The sequence below is a fragment of the Mizuhopecten yessoensis genome, unplaced genomic scaffold, assembly GCF_002113885.1.
Source record: "Mizuhopecten yessoensis strain PY_sf001 unplaced genomic scaffold, ASM211388v2 scaffold9073, whole genome shotgun sequence".
Taxonomy (NCBI): domain Eukaryota; kingdom Metazoa; phylum Mollusca; class Bivalvia; order Pectinida; family Pectinidae; genus Mizuhopecten; species Mizuhopecten yessoensis.
In genome coordinates this window covers 636749-658494 of record NW_018407865.1, presented here as the reverse complement: position 1 = coordinate 658494, position 21746 = coordinate 636749, and the positions used below count along the sequence as shown (strand labels likewise).

The 21746-nt window shown below is 36.6% G+C and overlaps 1 protein-coding gene across 1 annotated transcript; it reads left to right on the top strand.

The window, feature by feature from the left end:
* Positions 1–1121: 1121 nt before the first annotated feature.
* Positions 1122–21624, top strand: LOC110457260 (ERC protein 2-like). The gene is made up of 15 exons (XM_021508455.1): positions 1122–2484; positions 3260–3652; positions 4299–4397; positions 4893–5048; positions 5753–5920; positions 6527–6694; positions 7880–8040; positions 8667–8790; positions 9180–9320; positions 10583–10776; positions 11698–11833; positions 13212–13343; positions 13757–13911; positions 14852–14999; positions 15707–21624. Exons 1-15 carry the CDS (start codon positions 1489–1491, stop codon positions 15902–15904), a joined length of 3369 nt encoding a protein of 1122 aa, XP_021364130.1. The 5' UTR covers positions 1122–1488; the 3' UTR covers positions 15905–21624.
* Positions 21625–21746: the final 122 nt, after the last annotated feature.

Genomic DNA, 21746 nt, shown 5'->3' with positions numbered 1-21746 from the left:
ATAGTCCATGGGATGGTTGATATTAGAAGAAAATCCCATATGTAAAAGAGAAAAATCTTCAAAAACATAAGTCCAGATTATTTTTGGACACAGAAAAAAAAGGTGTTGCCCTGGCAACTAGGGCAACACCCCTGGGTCCGCCACTGACTGAGTAGTCTATATCCCTAGGGATATTCTCATAAATAGCATAGACAAATATAGAATGTTGTAACGAGAAACCCGGAATGCAAGCAAGCATGTCAGTCTTTTTTAAGTAAATATATCACGGATGGGCATGCTTTCAATATATTTGTATACACCCAGGTGTTGAAGTCACTTTCAGCAAAAAATGTAGTGCATTATATATGCATTAAGCTGTAGAGTAGGTATCCTAAGTAATATGAGCGAATTAATCTCTGGTGGTTCGTAAATATTTCGCCACATGTTTGTGTGTGTTACTACAAGGTATGTCAGAGATAAGATAGCCCCGTGTGGTAAAACAGAGCAAATGGGAATCTGACTGGTCCTATGACCCCTTGCTCTCCCTCTAGGTTCCCCTCGTCAATTCGTGTATGTGTGTATAAAACCTACATCTACAATTAGTATTTAATCAGTTTATCATATCAGAGCCGATGTAGACCAATAACAAACGTAGTCAATAACACTCATTATACTCTGTAGCAGACAGCATCTTATTCTTAATTATATTCAATTTCTGGAAACAGTCCACAAAAATTGTATGTCTCCCTTTGTTCAAAAGACACTTTATTCTTTCAACCCATATGCCGTGTTCAAGGCTTATCGTTATCTAAAAAGTACACGTATACTACAATACTCTACATAAAATAACATCTGGAAAGTGTCTGTGGAATATGATCTATTATAGTGGGCTGCAATCTGCCCCCTGCCACGATCTTAGCTTCGTACCATATCATCTATAAGAAATTATATAATTTTTAGAAGACAAATTATTGATATCTTTTCCAAAATTAATATTCAGATATGTCCTGATAATTTCCTCTTACACAGGAAAATTCCATAGTACCTAATACGTTATATATTATAATGTCTATTCTTACCAATGTGTGTATTTCGTTTCGTCTGTTTTTAGTTTTCATTTCGAAAAATTGGTTTACCGGATATAGACGGTGCATAAATATTAATTAGAGAAGAGGGTTGCTGATGAGAAGAAGCCGAAAACTTGACGGGGCTGTGCAAATTAGTGCGTCGTGTGATGTTTGGTGGCGACATGTACATATGACCAAAGTTTCGATTGCCACGATGTGCCTCGCATGAGGCCTACAAAGGGCGGTATCATGCTGGTTTGAGTATAATGGCATCTTCGGTCCGCGAGCAGGGTGCAGCTCGACTCAGCTGTGCATCTAAACCATGACCATCCGATCTAGGATGTGTCCTAAGTTACGGTTTGGGAACGATTCTGTAACAGTTGTGTTAATAAGTGCAATATTACTTATGTAAATAATCATTTCTTTATTCGCTATCGTCACCATGTTTCGAAGTAAATCCAAGAAGCGGTCTCAGTCTCAGACCTCTTCAGCTGAGCATAGTCCTGAGGACAGACCAAATGACAAGAAAAGTTTAGAGAAGACAAACAACAAGAGTCCAAGCCATGGATCGGGCTCCAAGTTGTTCAGTGGCTCCCTGCCAAAGAATCTCTTCTCGAGATCCAGGAGAAGTTCCGGTGGATCAAAAGATGACAAAAAGTCACAAGGAAACCAAAGTGTTCAGTCTAATAGTGCAATCAATCTTCCCAATGAGACAATGCAGTCCTTCACAGCCGGATATCCTAGTATGAACCATGGGTCAAACTACAGTATGATAGATGGTATAGGCAGTGCCAACACATTGCCATCACCAAACTCATCCAAAAGTCCCTACAATAGTCCTACAAACAGTAATACAAATAGTCTCAATGTCCGAGCTTTGAAGGATCGGTACGAAAGAGATCACCAGCATGGATTATTCATGGGTGAACGTTCATTGGAGCGGAATTTAGATAGGTTACAGCTTTCTGCACGAGGAGATATTGGTATCAGTCCGGCAGGAAGTCCGAGATCTTCGTTAGGTTTTTCTGCGAATAACAAATGTGATAGATCAGTAGATAGAGAATACCCACATATGGGTGCACGATCGCTTGAACGTTCTGAACAACCCTTTGTAAGATCAAGGTCTTCAGAAAGACCGGACTATACAACCCAACTGTTCAATTCTCAGGAAATGAAACATTATCATGACCAAGATATGAGAAGTTTTAGAGATACCTTGATATTGGACTTTCAAGCCCAAATAGCTGATTTGAACAAAGAATTTTCCAAATTACAACAAGAGTTAGATTCTACAAAGGATAAACTAAGTTCAAGTATGAATAGTATTAAAACATTTTGGAGTCCTGAATTGAAGAAGGAGCGAGCTTTACGGAAAGAAGAAAGTGCCAAATATTGCTTGTTGAATGAACAACTGAAGGTAGCACAAGCAGAATTCAAGGTGACTAACTTTGTGTTCTTTTATTCTCTCAACTTTTTAAGGAAATTAATAAGTTGTGCTTCCACTTTACCTACTTTAGATTTCTAGACGCTGCCACTGTATAACTTAGCCAGTAAAAAACTGTATTGTTTTTCAATATAAACTAGGTCACCTGAGCTTTGCTCAAGTGACCTATTCTGATCGCTTTCCGGCCGTCGTGCGTAAACTTTTTATATTTTCAACTTCTGAAGAACCAGTGGATGGAATTTTGTCAAACTTAGTCATAATCATCCTTGGTAGATGAGGCTACAAAATTGTAAAATTGGGATACCTACCCCAACCCCAGGGGCCTGGATGGGGCCCCAGAGGGAAAATTAACCAATATTTCAAAAATCTTCTTCTCCAGACTCGGAGGTACTACAGTCAATTTCTCTGCATGTATTAAATAGATCATGAGGGGCTTTGTTTAAATTGTAAATTTCAGTATTCCTGGGCCATCCGTTCTCCTTTGGGGAGGGAGTACTCAACAATGAAATTAAGCTACCAGTACTTATAATATAACTCAGGTGACCGCTAAGGCCCTTGGGCCTCTTGTTTTATTTAAAGATGTATTTGTAAAAAAATTGCATTGATTAGGTTATCTTACAAAAGTGTCAGCTGTAGGAAATTTCCTTTAAGCTTCTGGCTGGAGAGCCAAGGGTGGCTGGTTCAAGCCCCACCAATTACACTATCTTTATCACTATTCCTCGTCCTACTACATATTTATCCTTGTTTTGTGATGGTTTTTTTTTAACAGAAACAGGCATCAACCATCAAGGACATGGAGTCTAAGCTGTTTGGGTGTGAAGATGTTGATGTCAGTCGTCAAATATCACAACAGGAAATTGAAATTCTACAACGGGAAAAGGACAAACAATCCAAAGAAATAGTGATCCTAAAAAAGACAGTGGAAGAAATGGAGATACGAATAGAAACACAGAAGCAGACATTATCAGCGAGAGATGAGAGTATAAAAAAATTGTTAGAAATGTTACAAAGTAAAGGATTGTCTAGTTCCGCTCAAAAGGTAGAAGCAGAGCGACAAGAAATGGAAAAATTACAAACGAAAGTCATCGAAGGTGAAAGGAAGGTTCGACAACTACAGAATTCACTTGGTCACCGAGAAAAAGATCTTACAGAAACAAAGGAGGTAAAAATCCTAAATGCAGCTAGGGATTTAGAATTGTACATGATGTTTTGTTTGTACAGTACTAGTATGTACATATATTGATAACGTTTACATATTAGTGTTGTCATCCTTTATTTATGAATTGATTTGTATGAAAAATATTCAAACTGGTAATGTACACTATTATATATGCATGCAAATACAGCATCAATAGAAGTAATTGAAAAGTTTGGGTTTTGAGTTGTGAAATAATTGTAGAACCCTTTTTGCACTCTTTTGAACTGGAGTTCATGCATGTAAATGAAATCTTTCCTTGACAGTTGGTCATCAGCTTTTGATGTCTGGATGGTAAAGTTTTGTATTAGGTCAACTAAGCACTGGAGCTAGGGTCACACAATGTATCATATATATAAGTAAAATGTCTTGTGGAACATTTTTGAAATTTTGAAATGTTTTGCATTATGGTAGCTATGGATCAAGTACTACAGCTAGGGTTATGTAACATTACATGCTAATGCTCCAGTATGAGTACAGCATGGTGTATGCCTTTTTGTAACCTTGAACCTTGACCTTGATTTATATGACCTTGCAGTAGTCTTTGAGACCCATTTAATGTTTCTAGGAATTACAAAATTTTGTAAACTAATGCTGTTTATATTGTTTTTAGGAGAACAACCGTCTTAGTGATGAGTTGGAGCAGATTAAGGTTCAGTTGAAACAGCAGCCTGCCAGCACACACACTATGCAAGCCATGCTGGAGGCCAAGGTAAAGTTAAAAAGGCCTGCTAGAGACTCGGGTAATGTTCAGTATACAAATGCCTGTTGGAGGCCAATGGAAAGTTCAGTACTGAGAACTCTGCTGGAGGCCAAAGTAATGTACTGTACTCAAATGACTCTTTGAGTATAAAGGTCACCTTCAATACATAAGCCATGCTGCAGGAGGCCAATGTACCCTTCAACACTACAGGATAGCACAATTCTTCTAGCCCAATTTTTCAAAATGTTATGAACAGGCTAATGAAAATGAAATGACTGGTACCCTTTTTTATTTCACATTCTGCCTGTGGGCTTGTACTTTAAATACATGTATTACATTGTACTCCAACGTCTGTTGGAGGCCTAGGTCATCTTCATTATTTACAGGTCTGCTGGAGGTCTAGATAATCTTCACTACTAAGGAGGCCAGGTAATAGTGTTCAAATATCTGCTACAGACCAAGTTTGATATAGTACTGAAATGTGTGTTATCGTTGTTATGACAGGATGGTAGGATTTTAGCACTAGAGAGAGAGGTGCAGAGTCTGGAGGACAAACTAATGCGGCTCCAGGAGGAGGGAACAGGGACAACAGAGAGCCAGAAGAAGGATGGTAGTCTAAAAGATTCACTATCCAGCAAGGAAAAGTCACTGAAAAATGAGGTAACTCATTAATAGTGTGATTAATTGAAGATTTATAGCTGTAAATGTGATCAACCAGTTTTAATTGGAGGGCAATTTTTGATTTTATTTTTAAAAGAAAAGATATTAAGTAACGATTTAGGATGAAGAAATATGTAATTAATTTATTGGTTTTCATAATAAAATGTTTTACTGCGATCATACTCTTATACTTGCTTGCCTGGTATATAAGTCATGTTTGTATAATTTAAATACAGAAACAATTCTGCTTCTGTCACTATTCTCTTTGAAACACCAGTGAAGGTTGTTTGACAAAACTGACAATCTTGAAGCATTTTTTACTAGAGTATGTTTAAAACATCACAAATATCAGGTATATATAATTGCAGGGAGTTCACATGAAAGTGTTTTTCAGAGTTAGCAAGTCAACATTAATGTTGACATACACACAGAAAAAGGAGCTCGGGTGAGGGAAAAGAGAGGGAAAGTGTACAAGGAAATTTTCATCTGGGTTTGATTTTATTATTTTGATTGAAAATGATTATATAATCAGTATACTATATATATAGTTATTCCAATGTGAAGGGCAAACTTCACATTCTACTTATACAAGTGTTTTACCAGTGAAGGACAAATACTTGTCTGCGAAAGAAAATCTTTCTTTTTTTGGTATACAGTTATGTCATTATTTTGTCTGACAAAGGAAACCTGGTTTACTGTTGTAGATTGAACACATAAAGAAAGACTTGGCAAACAAGGACACAGAGATATTGGGACTAAAATTAAAAGTGGAGGCATCTAAGAGTCAGAACACAGAGCAGATCCAGTATGTGGATCTACTCAAGGATCAGATTAGTGCCAAGGAAAAGCACGTCAGCATGCTGCAGACAGATGTACGTTCATAGATTGTTATCCCCTTCCCCTTCCTGGGTACCTTCAGGATGGTATTTCATTTAGGTAGCACTCTAAAGCGGCCTTAAATTAAAGGACAAGATCAAACGTGGCAGTATGAAGTTTTAATCAAAAGTTTCCATTAGATGTGTATACATGTATTTTTGACATGACAAAAAAATGAATATTTCATGATGGTGGGTGTCAAGGTGTTCATGGAAACAAAAATCAATCAGGGATGTCTGTAATAGGGATTGGTAAGGTAAGAGGGGGAGAATTATATGTTTACACTTTTATTGGGTTTTTTCCTCATGTAGAGGGAAATCTATCCGAAAATTCAGGTTAATACTTAACTGTATTGTGTATCCTTTTTTTGGGGGGGCAATTTCATACCTTATAGCCTGCAAGTACTTCAGCCAACTAAATAATTTATATATACCCCGTACTTCTATCCATGGCTCAAATACACAGTGACCGTTTCATGTCTAATAGAAAAATGTTTTGCATTAACTATCCACAAGAAAATTTGATAGATACTTTACCTCTTTTTCTATAAATAACATCCTACTGTTTATAAACATTTGTTGTAAATGTATTGTGTTCTACAGATTGAAGATCTCCGAGACCGATTGAAAGATAAAGACTCCACCATAGATAGAAAGGCTAAGCATTCCCACTCCTTGCAAACAGAGAAGAGAAAGATTGAGGGCGAGATTGGGGAAATGAAAGACCAGATTGAGATCAAGGACAGGAAGATCAGCGTGCTACAGCGAAAAGTAAGCTGTATAGGTCATCATGCTACAGCGAAAAGTATGCTGTATAGGTCATCATGCTACAGCATAAAGTAAGCTGTATAGGTCATCATGCTACAGCGAAAAGTAAGCTGTATAGGTCATCATGCTAAAGCGAAAAGTAAGCTGTAGAGGTCATCATGCTACAGCCAAAAGTAAGCTGTATAGATCATCATGCTACAGCTAAAAGTAAGCTGTATAGATCATCATGCTACAGCGAGAAGTAAGCTGTATAGGTCATGCTACAGCGAAAATTAAGCTGTATAGGTCATCATTCTACAGCAAAAAGTAAGCTGGATAGGTCATCATGCTACAACGAAAAGTAAGCTGTATAGGTCATCATGCTACAGCAAAAAGTAAGCTGTAAAGGTCATCATGCTACAGCGAAAAGTAAGCTGTATAGGTCATCATGCTACAGCGAAAAGTAAGCTGTATAGGTCATCATGCTACAGCGAAAAGTAAGCTGTATAGGTCACGTTATCATTACCAGTGTTGAAGTTGATGCTGCGTCTGTATTAAATTGAAGCAAAATTTTGCAGCTACCCAAACATGACAGAGACAAATATATGTTTGCATATTACTTGTTGCATATGATCATTTAATATAATAGAAATGAAACAGAGATGGCAGTAGTATATGTAGGTATTACAGGGTTACATGGAAATATAAACATTGGGTCATAGTTGAAGGTCTGGTTTATGCAGGTGTCAAGATTGTACATGGTTACAAAGAACTGTTTATGGTAGGGCCTAGTTGAATGTCTGGTTTACACTAGTGTCCAGATTATGCAGGGTTACATGGAAACAAAATATATGGTACAAACTGCATTTAACTTTTGGCTCTCTCACCACCTCAATGAGGACAAAATTTATCATGACGGCAAAAATTAATGAACAAATTAATACCTGTATATACAAGTAGTAATTAAATGTAAGGGATGAAATTAAGACAGGCCAATTATGGATTTTATTGGCGAAGGGTTACTGGTATAAGTTTCCGGTATGCAGTATTTGAATGTGATGTTTATACAGTTGTCCAGATTATACAGGGCTACATAGATAGAAACGTATACAGTAGGACCTAGATGAAGGTCTGGTTTATACAGGTGTCCAGATTATACAGGGCCAGGGCTACATAGTAGATGTATACACCTCCCACTACTTGTTACAGATTGAGGTGGCAGAGGAGTCTATAGATAACAAAGATGAAGAGATCCAACGTCTCAAATCTGTAGCTGCAGCAGCCACCGTCGCCATGGATTCCTTCTCATCTGACAGCGCCATCTCCTCCATGGAAGAGTCACTCAATGATAAAGACAGACAAATAGAAAAGTAGGTATTGTGATTTAAGGTATGGAAAATAGTGTATGATAAATAATAGCCTAGTTCTTTGAGTGACAGACAGAAAAATTGAAACTGAAAATTTCCCACAGATTCATGCAGTAAAATATGAATGCAAACATTTTATTCCTACACTACATTTGTGGCCATGACAAATCCAGCTTTAATCCATATTCCCAAACTATGTAAAAATAGCTGTGGGAATTTGGGAAGTCGAAATTATTTTCTAGATTTATGCAGGTAAATGCCAGCTTTTTCAGATCCCATGTGTGTTTATGAGCTGGTCATTATCCTTGTTAAAGGCACTTCCAAACAGTTGAAATATAAGTGAATAAGAAAAAGAAAAGTATCTGTTCCCAAATAACATTTTCCCTAGCCAATTTTTCAGGTGAAAATTACAATTAGTCAGGAAATACAAAAAGCACTTTAATTGTTATGTTTAGTTGAAGTAAAAGCAAATGGAAAATGTTAAGAAAAGTCTTAACAAATTGTAAGAAAAATCAGATTCAATGTAATTAAAACAGTAAAATCTGATCTAAGAAAAGTCCAAGAATTAAAAAATATATGAATAGCCTTAAAAGAATATAATAAAAAAAAAATTGCCATGTATTTGTCAGATTAAAGGATCTACGTGAGAAGACGGACCTGGAGCACCAAGAAGAGTGTGATATGTACATCAAAAGTAACCAGAATCTGAAGTCACGACTGGACGAACTGCAGCTAGAACTTTCTAATAAACAGGTACAGTCAGTGTATGATTATCACAGGCAATTTAGTGATGAGTTGGTCACTATAGAAAAGTGCTCTTTAATTAACTGGGTAATATAGCTGTTTGCCTTATATACGGGCTGCAGCTAGATCTGTTCTGATGGGAAACCTGATCTCCAGTCTCCGTTACTACTGTTGTGGACAACACAGTTTTGTGAATTGAGTAAAGGGTTTGGTCCAAGTATGAGGATAAAGACCTGTTTTTATTGTAGAAAGTTGTGTGAATTGCGAAGCTTTTGCCATGGTCTGAGTATAAAAACATGATGTTCCCTCTTTAAAACTACTGTAGAGAGTGAAGTGAGTACATGTTGTTTTGTGTTTTCTGAGTATAAGAAAGCTTGATCTCATTGTTACTGTTGCAGACGGAACTTTTTGAACTGAGGGAACAGGCAACTGTTGACAGTGAGGAGAAATTCCAGTTAGAAAACAAAGTGAGACAGCTTGATCATGATTTACAAGCAAAGGAGGATCGTCAACGAGAGCTCAACACACAGGTGGAAGAGGTATATAGTCAGTAATGTTGTACAACTCAGTCAAGGTCATAGTTCTGTTTCCTGTTTATAGCAGGGCAAGAAAAATATCGGGCCAGTTGATCTTAAAATGCACTTGCCCGAAGTAGAAACTTACTGGTCCAAGATTTAGAAACTTTTTTTTTTAAGCAAAAGTATCACTATTTGTTCAATAAAGACTTAATGCATCAAGCAGGGTGTGCCAAACTTTTAATATTATTATAGGACTTTCGGGCAGGTAAACCCAAATTTTTACATGACCGGAATTATTTTTTACAGCTTCAAAGAAATTTATAGAAAAAAGATGAAAGTGTATTTTGAAACGACAATTTAATTTAACTTGTGGTCATTTAGGTAAATAATTCATCCATACTGCCTCTTGTAAACGAAAACAGATTTATCCCAGCAGACTGTCTAGGACAATAATCTTTTCAGTTTTCATGAAATATTTTAACTTACCAATTTTACAATCCAGCACACAAATATCACTTTCCCGTCGGACAAGTCCCCAGAAATTTTCACTTGCCCTCCATCCAAATTGCCTGGCCCCGGGCCATTGGACGGGGGGGGATATTTCGCGCCCTGTTATAGTATTATTTGGAAAATGTCATTAGCACCTCTAATTAAATGCAAACATGAACCTAGCAGTTCAAGAAATTGATTTGACCTTGACCCCAACCGTTCTAGTTAACTGGAACCTTGACCCCCAACAGTTTGTTAACTGTCCTTGACCCTAACAATTCTTGTTAACTGTGACCTTTGACCCTATATTTCTAGTTATTTGTGACTTTAACCCAAACAGTTCTAATAAACTGACCTTGACTCAACAGTTCAAGCTAACTGTGACCTTGACCCCAGATAATCACTACAACAGGAAGTAACATGACAGTTCTCAATAGAGTATTTATACTTTGTTTATTAATAATAGAATCGTCATGTTTTCTCAAAAATGTGCTATATGCAACATGTATTACATGTATGAGTCAAATGACTGAAATGGTATTTCAGTACCAATTCAGTAAAGGATTGTGTCAATCCTCTGTTATTGTGTAAAAAGTCAGATACTATGAAACTATGGACAGATTTCACGATTGACAGTATATTGAAGCAGTGACCTTTAACCCTTTCACCACTGTAAACCATAATGGACTTGTCCAGATCAATGCATGGTAGAGTCTACTAAAGTTACATAGGGGTGAAAGGGTTAATATTCATATCGTGCATGTGTCAAACTCATACATGTTTTATACTCATAGCTCAAGAAAGGAGTTCCTGAAACGAAAAATCTGGATACCTTTGAGAGGCAAGTGACCGAGATGACATCCCAGTTAGAACAAGCTCGCAACGAGGTGAACAAGGCACATGCAGAGGCAGATCGTCTCCAGGGAATCGTCAAGGAGGCCGAATCAGAAAAGTCGGATAAGGATGCACAGATCACTGAACTACAGGAGTAAGTCTGGTTCTGTACCCAGTGACCTCTAAAACTTTCAAATTATTGAGGCAAAAGGTATCAATGGAATTGTATAACATATTTACTATAAGTCCTAATACAGTTGAGACATTAGATTGTCCAGCCAACTTAGCTCCCAGCAAAAGTGACAAGATTTTCAGAACTAAATTACTCAGAAACAGTTGTATAGGAAAAGGGCAATCTGTCCCTTAAAACATTGGCTGGGGTGTGGGATAGATTAGTGGTAACGCAATAGTAGAGCAAGGTAGTGGTAGCTATATTCAATTCAATTAGCTGTATTCAGTTTTATAACAACCAGATTAGTTAGTGTTGGCTGGCAGATCAGCTGTTGCTAGAAAGATGGACAACTGTATTAGTGGTGTGGAGGATAGATAGCAGGACAAGTTTAGTGGTACTGGTTCGAGAGAGATAGTGGCAAATTAAAATATAGTGAGACATTAAAACAAGGAAAATTCACATGTTATCATTTATATCCAAAGTTAATATCTCATAAAAATATATGTCAAAATCACAAAGAAAAAGTGAAATAAAGTACAGATTATGTGTCATTTGCCGCTTCCTTTTAAAACTGTAAGACTTCACATATTGTAACTGATTACCAGAGTCTCAGTTTCCCTGAAGCCCTATATATAATGGTACAGGAAAACCTCACACTAATGCCCGACATTTCATTTGTTAACTAGTAAATCACTCCCCAGTAACTTGTAGTGTTTTTTTCCCTAACATATCTTTTATACATCTTCCTCAATTAAATGTCCAATCCCCTTTATAATGTCATGACTAAGCTAGAAGAATGGTCCAGAATAATAAAGCTTTAGAGTAATTAAAATTGAATGTTTCCACTAGACGTAAGTAATACTAGGTATACCTTATGGTTTACAATAGTCCTCTATCTTACAGTATCATCAAGGAGTACAAACAGAAGGTCGGCACACTGAAGAGGAACAAGCAGGCTGAGAAAAAGAAGAGTGCACATCTATTGGAGGAGGCACGCAAGCGGGAAGGAGACCTTAGTGATGATGCCACACAGCTACAGGTAAGGGACGGGAAACCATACTTATAATATCATACAACACAGCTACAGGTAAGGGTAACCATAGCTATAGTATCTTACAACACAGCTACAGGTAAGGGACAGGAAACCATAGTAATAATATCATACAACACAGTTACAGGTAAGGGTAACCATAGCTATAGTATCATACAACACAGCTACAGGTAAGGGACGGGAAACCATACTTATAATATCATACAACACAGCTACAGGTAAGGGACGGGAAACCATAGCTATAGTATCATACAACACAGCTACAGGTAAGGGACGGGAAACCATTCTTAAAATATCATACAACACAGCTACAGGTAAGGGACGGGAAACCATTCTTAAAATATCATACAACACAGCTACAGGTAAGGGACGGGAAACCATAGCTATAGTATCATACAACACAGCTACAGGTAGGGGACAGAAACCATAGTAATAATATCATACAACACAGCTACAGGTAAGGGACGGGAAACCATTCTTAAAATATCATACAACACAGCTACAGGTAAGGGGAACCATAGCTATAGTATCGTACAACACAGCTACAGGTAAGGGACAGAAACAATAGTAATAATATCATACAACACAGCTCCAGGTAAGGGTACCCATAGCTATAGTATCATACAACACAGATACAGGTAAGGGACAGAAACCATAGTAAGGGGAGGAGAACCTTAGTGAGGATGTCACATTGCTATAGGTAAGGGGAGGGGAACCTTAGTGAGGATGCCACATTGCTATAGGAAAGGGGAGGGGAACCTTAGTGAGGATGCCACATTGATATAGGTAAGGGGAGGGGAACCTTAGTGAGGATGCCACATTGCTATAGGTATGGGGAGGGGAACCTTAGTGAGGATGCCACATTGATATAGGTAAGGGGAGGGGAACCTTAGTGAGGAGGCCACATTGCTATAGGTAAGGGGAGGAGAACCTTTGGGAGGATGCCACATTGCTATAGGTAAGGGGAGGAGAACCTTAGTGAGGATGCCACATTGCTATAGGAAAGGGGAGGAGAACCTTAGTGAGGATGTCACATTGCTATAGGTAAGGGGAGGGGAACCTTAGTGAGGAGGCCACATTGCTATAGGTAAGGGGAGGAGAACCTTAGTGAGGATGCCAAATTGCTATAGGTAAGGGGCTTGGAGCCTAAGTGGGATGCCACATAGCTACAGGTGAAGGAGTTCCTTAGTTATAACATGTATAAGGATGAATATGGCAATTCATTTGTGTATGTAAAAACCTTTTTACAGACAAATTTGATCACTTATGACTTTTTACTGACAGGAAAATTGGGTTGCCACTTGGTCTATATGTCTCTGTCCTAGGGGGTTTGTTCTTAGATTTAAAGTCACATTGATGGTTTCAGGACAGGTTGATATCTCAGTCAGACAGGATAGAGGAATTGGAGGAGGCATTAAAGGAAAGCGTGAAGATTACCGCCGAAAGGGAGATGGCTATGGTTGAGGTTCAGGCCCAGTTGGACGAGACAAAAGACAAGGTACAATATAATCCTAGGGAAATAAAATTCTCTCAAGCAGTTTTCCTACTGGTTTATCACAACTGGAACTGGCAGTGAATATTAGCGGGTGTTTGGTCATGTCACATGCACCGAACTGTCAGGATTTCAAGTACAGTGTAGTTTATAGTGCTTGTTAAATAAATGAGATAGTTTGACTATGTTGATTGATGACTTAATATGATTGTATACAATATGATGGTGATTATTTTTCTGGTTTAATTATAATTTACACAGAGTGAACAAAATCTGCAAATTTTGGATGATCAACTTTATATTGGAAAGTGTAACATTTCACTGTATCAATCGACAAAAATGATTGTGGATTTGCTGCAGGTACAATTGATTGGAACATGAAGAGCTGTACATTTGTAGCCTCCTTTTTGTTTTGACAGGTTTCAGAGGTAACAATTGAACTAAACAGACAAAAGTCCCTTGAACAGTCAGAAAAACTGGTCCTACTGAACAAACAGCTGGAGGAGAAGGACCACAAACTCAAACGGCTGATGTCTGAACGCCACAAACATCTCGAGGAGGTTTATGAAATGAAGTAAGTTAAGAGCTTCATAGTACTGCAGTTCCCTTGAAATGGCATAAAGATGTCTATTACACATGGATGTTAGATAGAATCTCAATGGTTATTTAAAACTAGGCAATAAAGACAATGCTTTTCTTGATAAGAAATGGTAGATTGTAACACGAAAATTGGGTCTAGAACTTGACTTTATGCAGTTCTATAGCCCATTGTTCACCTGTTGTGTCACTTCCTCCGGGGCATACCTCACATACTCCATCATCTACAATTATCAAATTCTGTATGTGAGTATCTTTTGGAATGGAGGAGTGTCACATACTGAAATCAGGTCTTGTACCCCATTATTTATACAGAGATATGGCCCTTCAACTGACCTTCAATTACATAGGCTACATTCGCGTATCCCGGTTGAAACGGTACGAGTGGCGCAGAAATTTTCCATGATAAACGAACACACTTGGATCGTTCTATATACAGAGCTAAAAATCCACAGTTTCGGAGAATAAAAAAACAGTGTTTCAAGAATATTATGACCTTCTTTCATCCGTCCACTGAATTACATAACGTAACTTAAAAACTACATGTGACTTGACATTGTTTTAGAAAGAAATAACGCAAATTGGCAATAGTCAGCATTTTAGTTTCGCTCAGGCAGGTCTGGACCCCTCAATCTAAACGTGCCAAATTTTCCTGAGATCAGCCTCGGTCCAGATCTGTACCTGTCGTTTTCTTTACAGGTTCAACAGGTTCAACCGTTTCAACCGGTAACGCGAATGTACCCTAAGTACCAAGTTTTGTATGCAGTGTGTCACTATGTCCAGAGTTGAGGCTCTCTGTTAATGTTTTTATACAAGATTTGTCTAGAGGTGGGGACTATAGATAACTTACAATACTTTGTCATGTTGATAAAGAGGTAAAGACAAACCAATGTAATTAAACTTTTCTTTATCAACAGACAAGAAGCCATTCAAGCTGCCATCAGTGAGAAAGATGCAAATATCGCTCTGTTGGAAATGACAAGTACAAAGAAGCAGCGAAATAATGATGAAATAGACAAGTTAAATAGAGAAAAGGAAAAACTTCAGAATCAACTGAAGGAAGTGGTGAGCATATGGTTATACCAGAGCTTTTTACTGGGATTGGTAACTTTAGGATGGTTATACCAGAGTTATACAATACTAAACCTCAGCCTTGAGATCTCAGAGCTATTTACGGGGATTGGTAACTTTAGGATGGTTGTACCAGAGTTATACAATACTAAACCTCAGCCTTGAGATCTCAGAGCTATTTACGGGGATTGGTAACTTTAGGATGGTTGTACCAGAGTTATACAATACTAAACCTCAGCCTTGAGATCTCAGAGCTATTTACGGGGATTGGTAACTTTAGGATGGTTGTACCAGAGTTATACAATACTAAACCTCAGCCTTGAGATCTCAGAGCTTATTACGGGGATTGGTAACTTTAGGAGTATAACTCAAAATGTTAGAAGGTTTTTTTCAGACCCCTAGAATTGTAAAAAGTTAAAGACATTGTTCATCTGTGAAGGAAATATCGCTTATCTGTGTCAAATTCCTATAATATCATGTTTTTCATTATGTAATGTTTGTCCATGTCAACTAAATGACGTAATTAATGTAAAGTACTTAGCTCTGTTATTCGTTTCTGAACTGAATCATCCAAGATCATGTAGTTCCCCTCATTGTTCACCGACATTTGTGTGAAGGGACAGTTGTAATGCAGACTTCATATTAGGTTATATATGCAATACACACAAACGAATGTGATGGCATTTCTTATCTATTTTCAGACACAAAATCGGATGAAGTTAATACATCGACAGGAAAAGAAAGCCCATCGGAGACGGGGCTCGACTCCAGACAAATCGGAACCATACATGTCGAGAGGCTCCACCCCTGACAAATCAGACCCATATGTGTTGACTGCTCCTGAGTCTCTGGACCCCGACGTCCTAGCTCCATCTACCGCCACAGCTGATGTTTCATGAGTTATCTCTCTTTGATACAATCTCCAGTTGTTTATATATAGCATATATATATATATATCCTTTTATGCAACCAAATGAATATTCCTATTACATGTATAAAATACTATACTTAGTCTTTGTGCCAAGATGCTTAAGATCTACCTGGAGTGTATTTGCTCTTGCATTTTACGAATTTTACAAAATGTATCTCCATTATTGCTTTAAAACGTCTTTGTTTGTATTTACAGTTAATTAAAACTGTATGTGATGTAGGGCTCTCAGTGTAATAGATAATTAGCCACAGTGCAATTAGGTTACGAAATATTATAATGTACAGAAAATAATCCATATACGGTATGCGTACCATTTAACATGTATATGCCAATGTGAAGACTATGTTTTTCAAGGTTGGTAACAATCTTATCCCAAATATTTGTTTCTTGTCAAATGATTGAGATAGGCTTGCATATCTTGCTTTATGTGATTGAGTGTGGTTTGTCTAGGCTTTGTAGACAGCGAGCCTGAGCTGAGCTTGTGTCGACCCTACACATATGTTGTCTTGCCTTTTTCTGTCCGTCTGGATGGTGTTCTGCATAAATTACGTGCAGTCAAACCTCTCTACAAAGGTCACCCCCAGGTAAAGAACAAACATGGTCTTTATACTCAGGTGGTCTTATAGACAGGTTGTTTTAAGTAGGAAGGTTGTTATACATGTGGTCTTTCTAGACAGGTTTCACTGTATGTGATATTACATTTGTTACCCTTTTAAATCTCTTAATAAAACTTTTAGTTAACTTTTATACTTGAAGACATACCTTCATGAATATTGCATATATTTTAACTCTTCATTTTAAAATTTATATACTATGCCTTTGTCTTTTTATTTAAATTACATATTTTGCATAATACATTCTGTACCTGAATGGAAGGTTTGGGTCTGCTAGATCGTAAGATTTACTGGGCATAAAATATTGACATGTGTCAGATTTTTGGATGGACAATTCTTGTGGGGTTGATAAATCATTTAATCTTCATCATAATATATACTGCTGACAGACCACCATTCCTTCATGAGATATTTTTTATCTAAAAAGTTGAGCCTTTTCAGTTCAGACACCTGAATTTCTTACAACATTTCAGAACAGTATTAAACCCACTGATTAATACAATATCTTATTAATCATCATCGTCATTGAGCATATGGAAATTATTTTTCAAGAAATATTTATCATCGTCTGGATTAAAAAGGTTCCTTTGAGTTTGTACATTTGTGTCTGTTCTGTGACATCTAAGTACATCAGACATTCATTCGACACCTCATATGGAAACCTTTTTTTCAAATTATTCAATGGTCTGATAAACAAGAAGTTCATGCAACAAATCCTACCATAAGTTAAAATTTCATCGGACACCTTATCTGAAATCACCATTACTTGAAATTCTTTATGTCTGGAGCATCATGAGTTCCTGCATCATCAACATGTTTCATCAGACACCTGATGGGGGAAACAGCTTTGCCAGAAATACTGTAAAAATGCCAAGATTGTAATTGAGTATCTGCATCGTCTACCACCAATTCAGTCTTCATCAGACATCCAAATTGTAACAAATATGATACCAGTGATTATTATATATAACAATATGCAACAGTAGCCTACAATTCAGCACGTCCATATATCATAGCCTTGACATAATGTTGTTATCACTTTAAGTATTAAGAACCGACGTTTTAAATAGTACATACTTATCTGCGTATATTGCAGTAGGTTTTCTCTTTATTGACTGTAGAACAATTTTTAGGTTGAATTTAATCTTTAAGATATTTATTTTAATTTTGTACATGTCTTTATATCAGTTTTGCATGCATTATTTTATGTTATTTTATTATTTGTAAGTTAAAGCTATGTATACATGTACAGTGCCCCGATCAATATTTGAACGAGGTGACAGTTATATGCAGCGTGTTGGTTCCTTATAGTTTGAGACTTAGATCATTGATTAGCACACCAGTTTAGTTTCATAAATTTTACAAGACAAGGTTACCAGACCTTAAGGATTTTCCCAGAAAGCATTGGTTCTCCGTTTGACACGAGTGCCATAAACAAAACAGAACTATTATATATGTAGTGACCTTCAGAAATGTACACCCCGACATTTAATGGTGTTCAGCAGCTTATTAAAGGTGTTTTGTGTCTTTTTAAGTAATTGTGAAGCTCCCTGTATATTGCTGTATCCGTTTCATCCCTATGTAACTTAGTAGACAATACAATGCTTTGATCTGGATGAGTCCATTTTGGTCAACAGTGGTGAAAGGGTTAATGTTACAGGGCTGAAGTTAAATCTTCATTAAAATTAAATGCAGAAAAATGAAACAAAATATTATAAAAACCAAGTAGAATTAGTAGAATTAGAAAACAGGTTTGAAAAGTGATTCAGACTGAGAGAATTTGAGATTGTGATGACACTTACATTTATTTTTTGTCTGAATTTATTATTATTTAAATCATTACCTTTTCCATATTAATGATTACTAGTCGACAGTACCTGCTAAAGGTAATCCCTTTAACCGTTTCACCCCTATGAAACTTTAGTAGACTATCCCATCCACTGATCTGGATGAGTCCATTACGGTCTACAGTGGTGAAAGGATTAAAAGGGGATGTTAACAGGTAACTACAGTGTACTTCAGTTTTACTGTACAACATTGACTCAGAATCCACATTACGGAACGTATTATTACATTATACCACTGAAGCAGCTGACACAAAGTATTTTTACTGCTTCATAAAAGATGTTTGTCCAAGTATGATGATATATAGTGGCCTCCCTTGCGAGGTCATATCTGAACTTAGTCATGTCAATCAAAAAGATTGCTTGTGGAATAGTAACAAGCATGCCAGTTTGTTGAATAAAGTACATGTACTGTAAACCACAAACTTTCCTTTAAAACTCATTTTGCAATTGTTTTTCAAGCACCTTCCTCATCGTCATGTCGTTTTATGATTAGATCTACTGCAGCTATATATGTCAGACTTTTAATTGTGATTGTAGAAATATACACAATACCTGTAGAGTTGCAATATAAGCTCTAAATGATTTATAGTATATTACGCTACCTTGAAAATGACATTTAACTCGTATAGCTTGCCTCAATGTGTAACTCTCGGTGTATAAACATGTATTTGTACGTGTCGATGTGTATTCACTATACAACAAGTGTTTTTAATTATGTAATACACATGAGTGTAATAATGTTATCAGAAAACGGTTGTCATCGTTGTCATAACAGCGTATTATTTATTGCTAAGTTCACTTGAAATGTAATGCCATTGTGGATCTACCTGGATATTAATCCTGAACAATACCTGTTTAAAAAGGAGACTTAAACTTGGCTTGTGATCATTATACAAATTATCTCCCTTGTACATACCGTTATTTACTACTGTGACAATGTTTTGATCTGTCATCTGATATTTGCGGTGTCAATTTTTTGGCTAAGATATCAATAGAATTAGGATATATGTAGAATTTCTATATAAATAGACTCCAGACATGTAAAGAGTTGTGAAATATCAACAAAACTATATTATTATATAATTTACCAAGTATTTAAAACACAAAGCCCTGGAACCAGGAACAAACTTTTACACCTAACTTATAATGTTTTCTTATTTTACGCTTCTTTTCTACAATTACATAAAATCAGAATTGTAGAAAAGAACTGTTTGATTTGCTTGAATTTTGATATTTTGACTTAAGTGTAATACTGGTTTATATTCCTCGGATAAGGTGCATAGGAAATTGATCTTGGAAAAAAAAAAAAAGTTTTGTATTCAGTTTCCAAAAAAAAAGCCAGTAAGAGACCATTCTTCTCCACATTGCCAGTAAAACACTTACCATTGCTTACAAAAATGTATGTGTCTCTTACAAAAAGCACATAACTACAGTGCTAGACTAGAGGGGTAATATGGTGACAAGTTTTTCTGCAAAGGGAGAAGAGAATGGAATTTGGGGGGTAGGGTCGCTTATTGTATTAGCCATTTGTGTGGTATCACTCTACATAAAGTGTTGATCTAAATATCTAGTACACTGTCGCACTAACTCTACTTTGCTCCATAACAATCTCTGATTGACTTTAGCAGTATTTTGGTACTAAGGAACAGGTAACGTAATTCTCAAAAACTAGGTTCTGGTTTTACCTACATCTACCAATATCTTCTTGATCTGAAGTATTATTATATGGAATTATTCTGACTATCTCGAAAATGTTATCACAGTTCGTACATGTCATGTGTCCCAACAATTTAAAAATGAACAGAACATCTGTGCACGAGAAAAATCAGATAATGTTCTGTAATAATGAATAGAATCTATAATATTTGTATTTGCTAGGAAAGAAGAGAATGTTCGTATACATTACCTAGTCCCAATATATAAGTCTCAAGGTCAAATGTATGAAAAAGTTCAAATTCTTTCAACATGACTAGGAGGCATAGAGTAATGATATTTGTTTTACCAGATTTTAGATTTACGAGATCTGTCAAACTACATAGCTAGCTGTTCCAATAGATTACCTTGATTCATGAAAAGCATGTGATAGGAGATAAAATTATTATTACATGTTTCAGTTGAATTGTGCTAGTTCTACTCTCTTTCCAGTGTCACATCCTTATATATAGGAAAATCTCAAGAATCTACATTGTAGTATTTGTACTAATTAAGCTCCCTACCTCAACTCGAAGTATTAATATTTAAATTTCTATCTTCCATGTTACAAAGCTTTTCTCATTTGTGTTACATTAACAAATGCAGCATGCATGTATCGGTACTAAATAGATGTAGAAAACGGCATGTTCTTCCACCAATCCTTTGTTTTAAGCTTTCATTTTATTCATCTGGCTGAAGAAGCTGTGCCGAAAGTTTTATGTCGATTTTAATGTACAAAAGGATCTTTTATGTTTGGACTACTTAGATAGTTAGTACATGTATTCAAATTTAGCGGCGGTAAATACCACCATGTCTGTGTTCCACCTCACAAGTAAGAAATACAGCATAGTGAAAGAGAAATAGTTATGGCAAGCTTGCCTAACATTGGATTCCAACTGCGGCACATCTTTGAAACTACCTCAATATTCAACTGTGTAAAGTTACCACAGCCCTCAAGTAAACATGTCCAGCTAAATAGTACCCGAGCAGTAGTTATAGAATTTGGTGATTTGTTTAACCCCTTCTACAATGCTCGAAATGAGCTTTTTTGAAAATCTGCAGGAATTTTAGAAAACATTTCATATTAATTTAGTGTATAATGAATATTAAGACTTATTTGATGGCACAAATGCATCTGAATTTTTAATTTAATTGTGTTCATTGAACTCGGCCATTAATATGAATGACATCTATCATTGATATTCTTCATCCGTAGTGTTATGATATTATATTCAAACTCGCATGGAATCTATCCAGTACCCTGCTTAAAAGCTAGCTGCATTTTACATAAATATTGTCTACAATTTCATAAAAACCAGTTCCAATCTTTGGTTTTTGTTGTGTAAGCATATTCGTGTCTAGTGTTGAGGACATTGTTAATTAGCTGTAAGAAGCAGTGTTACATTAAGTCTGTGACTGCATTTGGTCCTACTCCCAGGTCTGTGTAGTTTTATTGCTGACGTGTGTGTGCGGAAGTTATTGTATGATTTGTATGTCCAGGTTTGGAACCAATAAAGCTGTTACTGTGCAACAAACTTTTATTTCATTTCATTTCTTTCCAGATAAATACTATGATATTACCTCCGTTGGCCTTTTTTTGGCTGTTATCAGATTGTGGGCTGTTCAAATCATCTTTCATCCGTGGTCCGTTGTACGC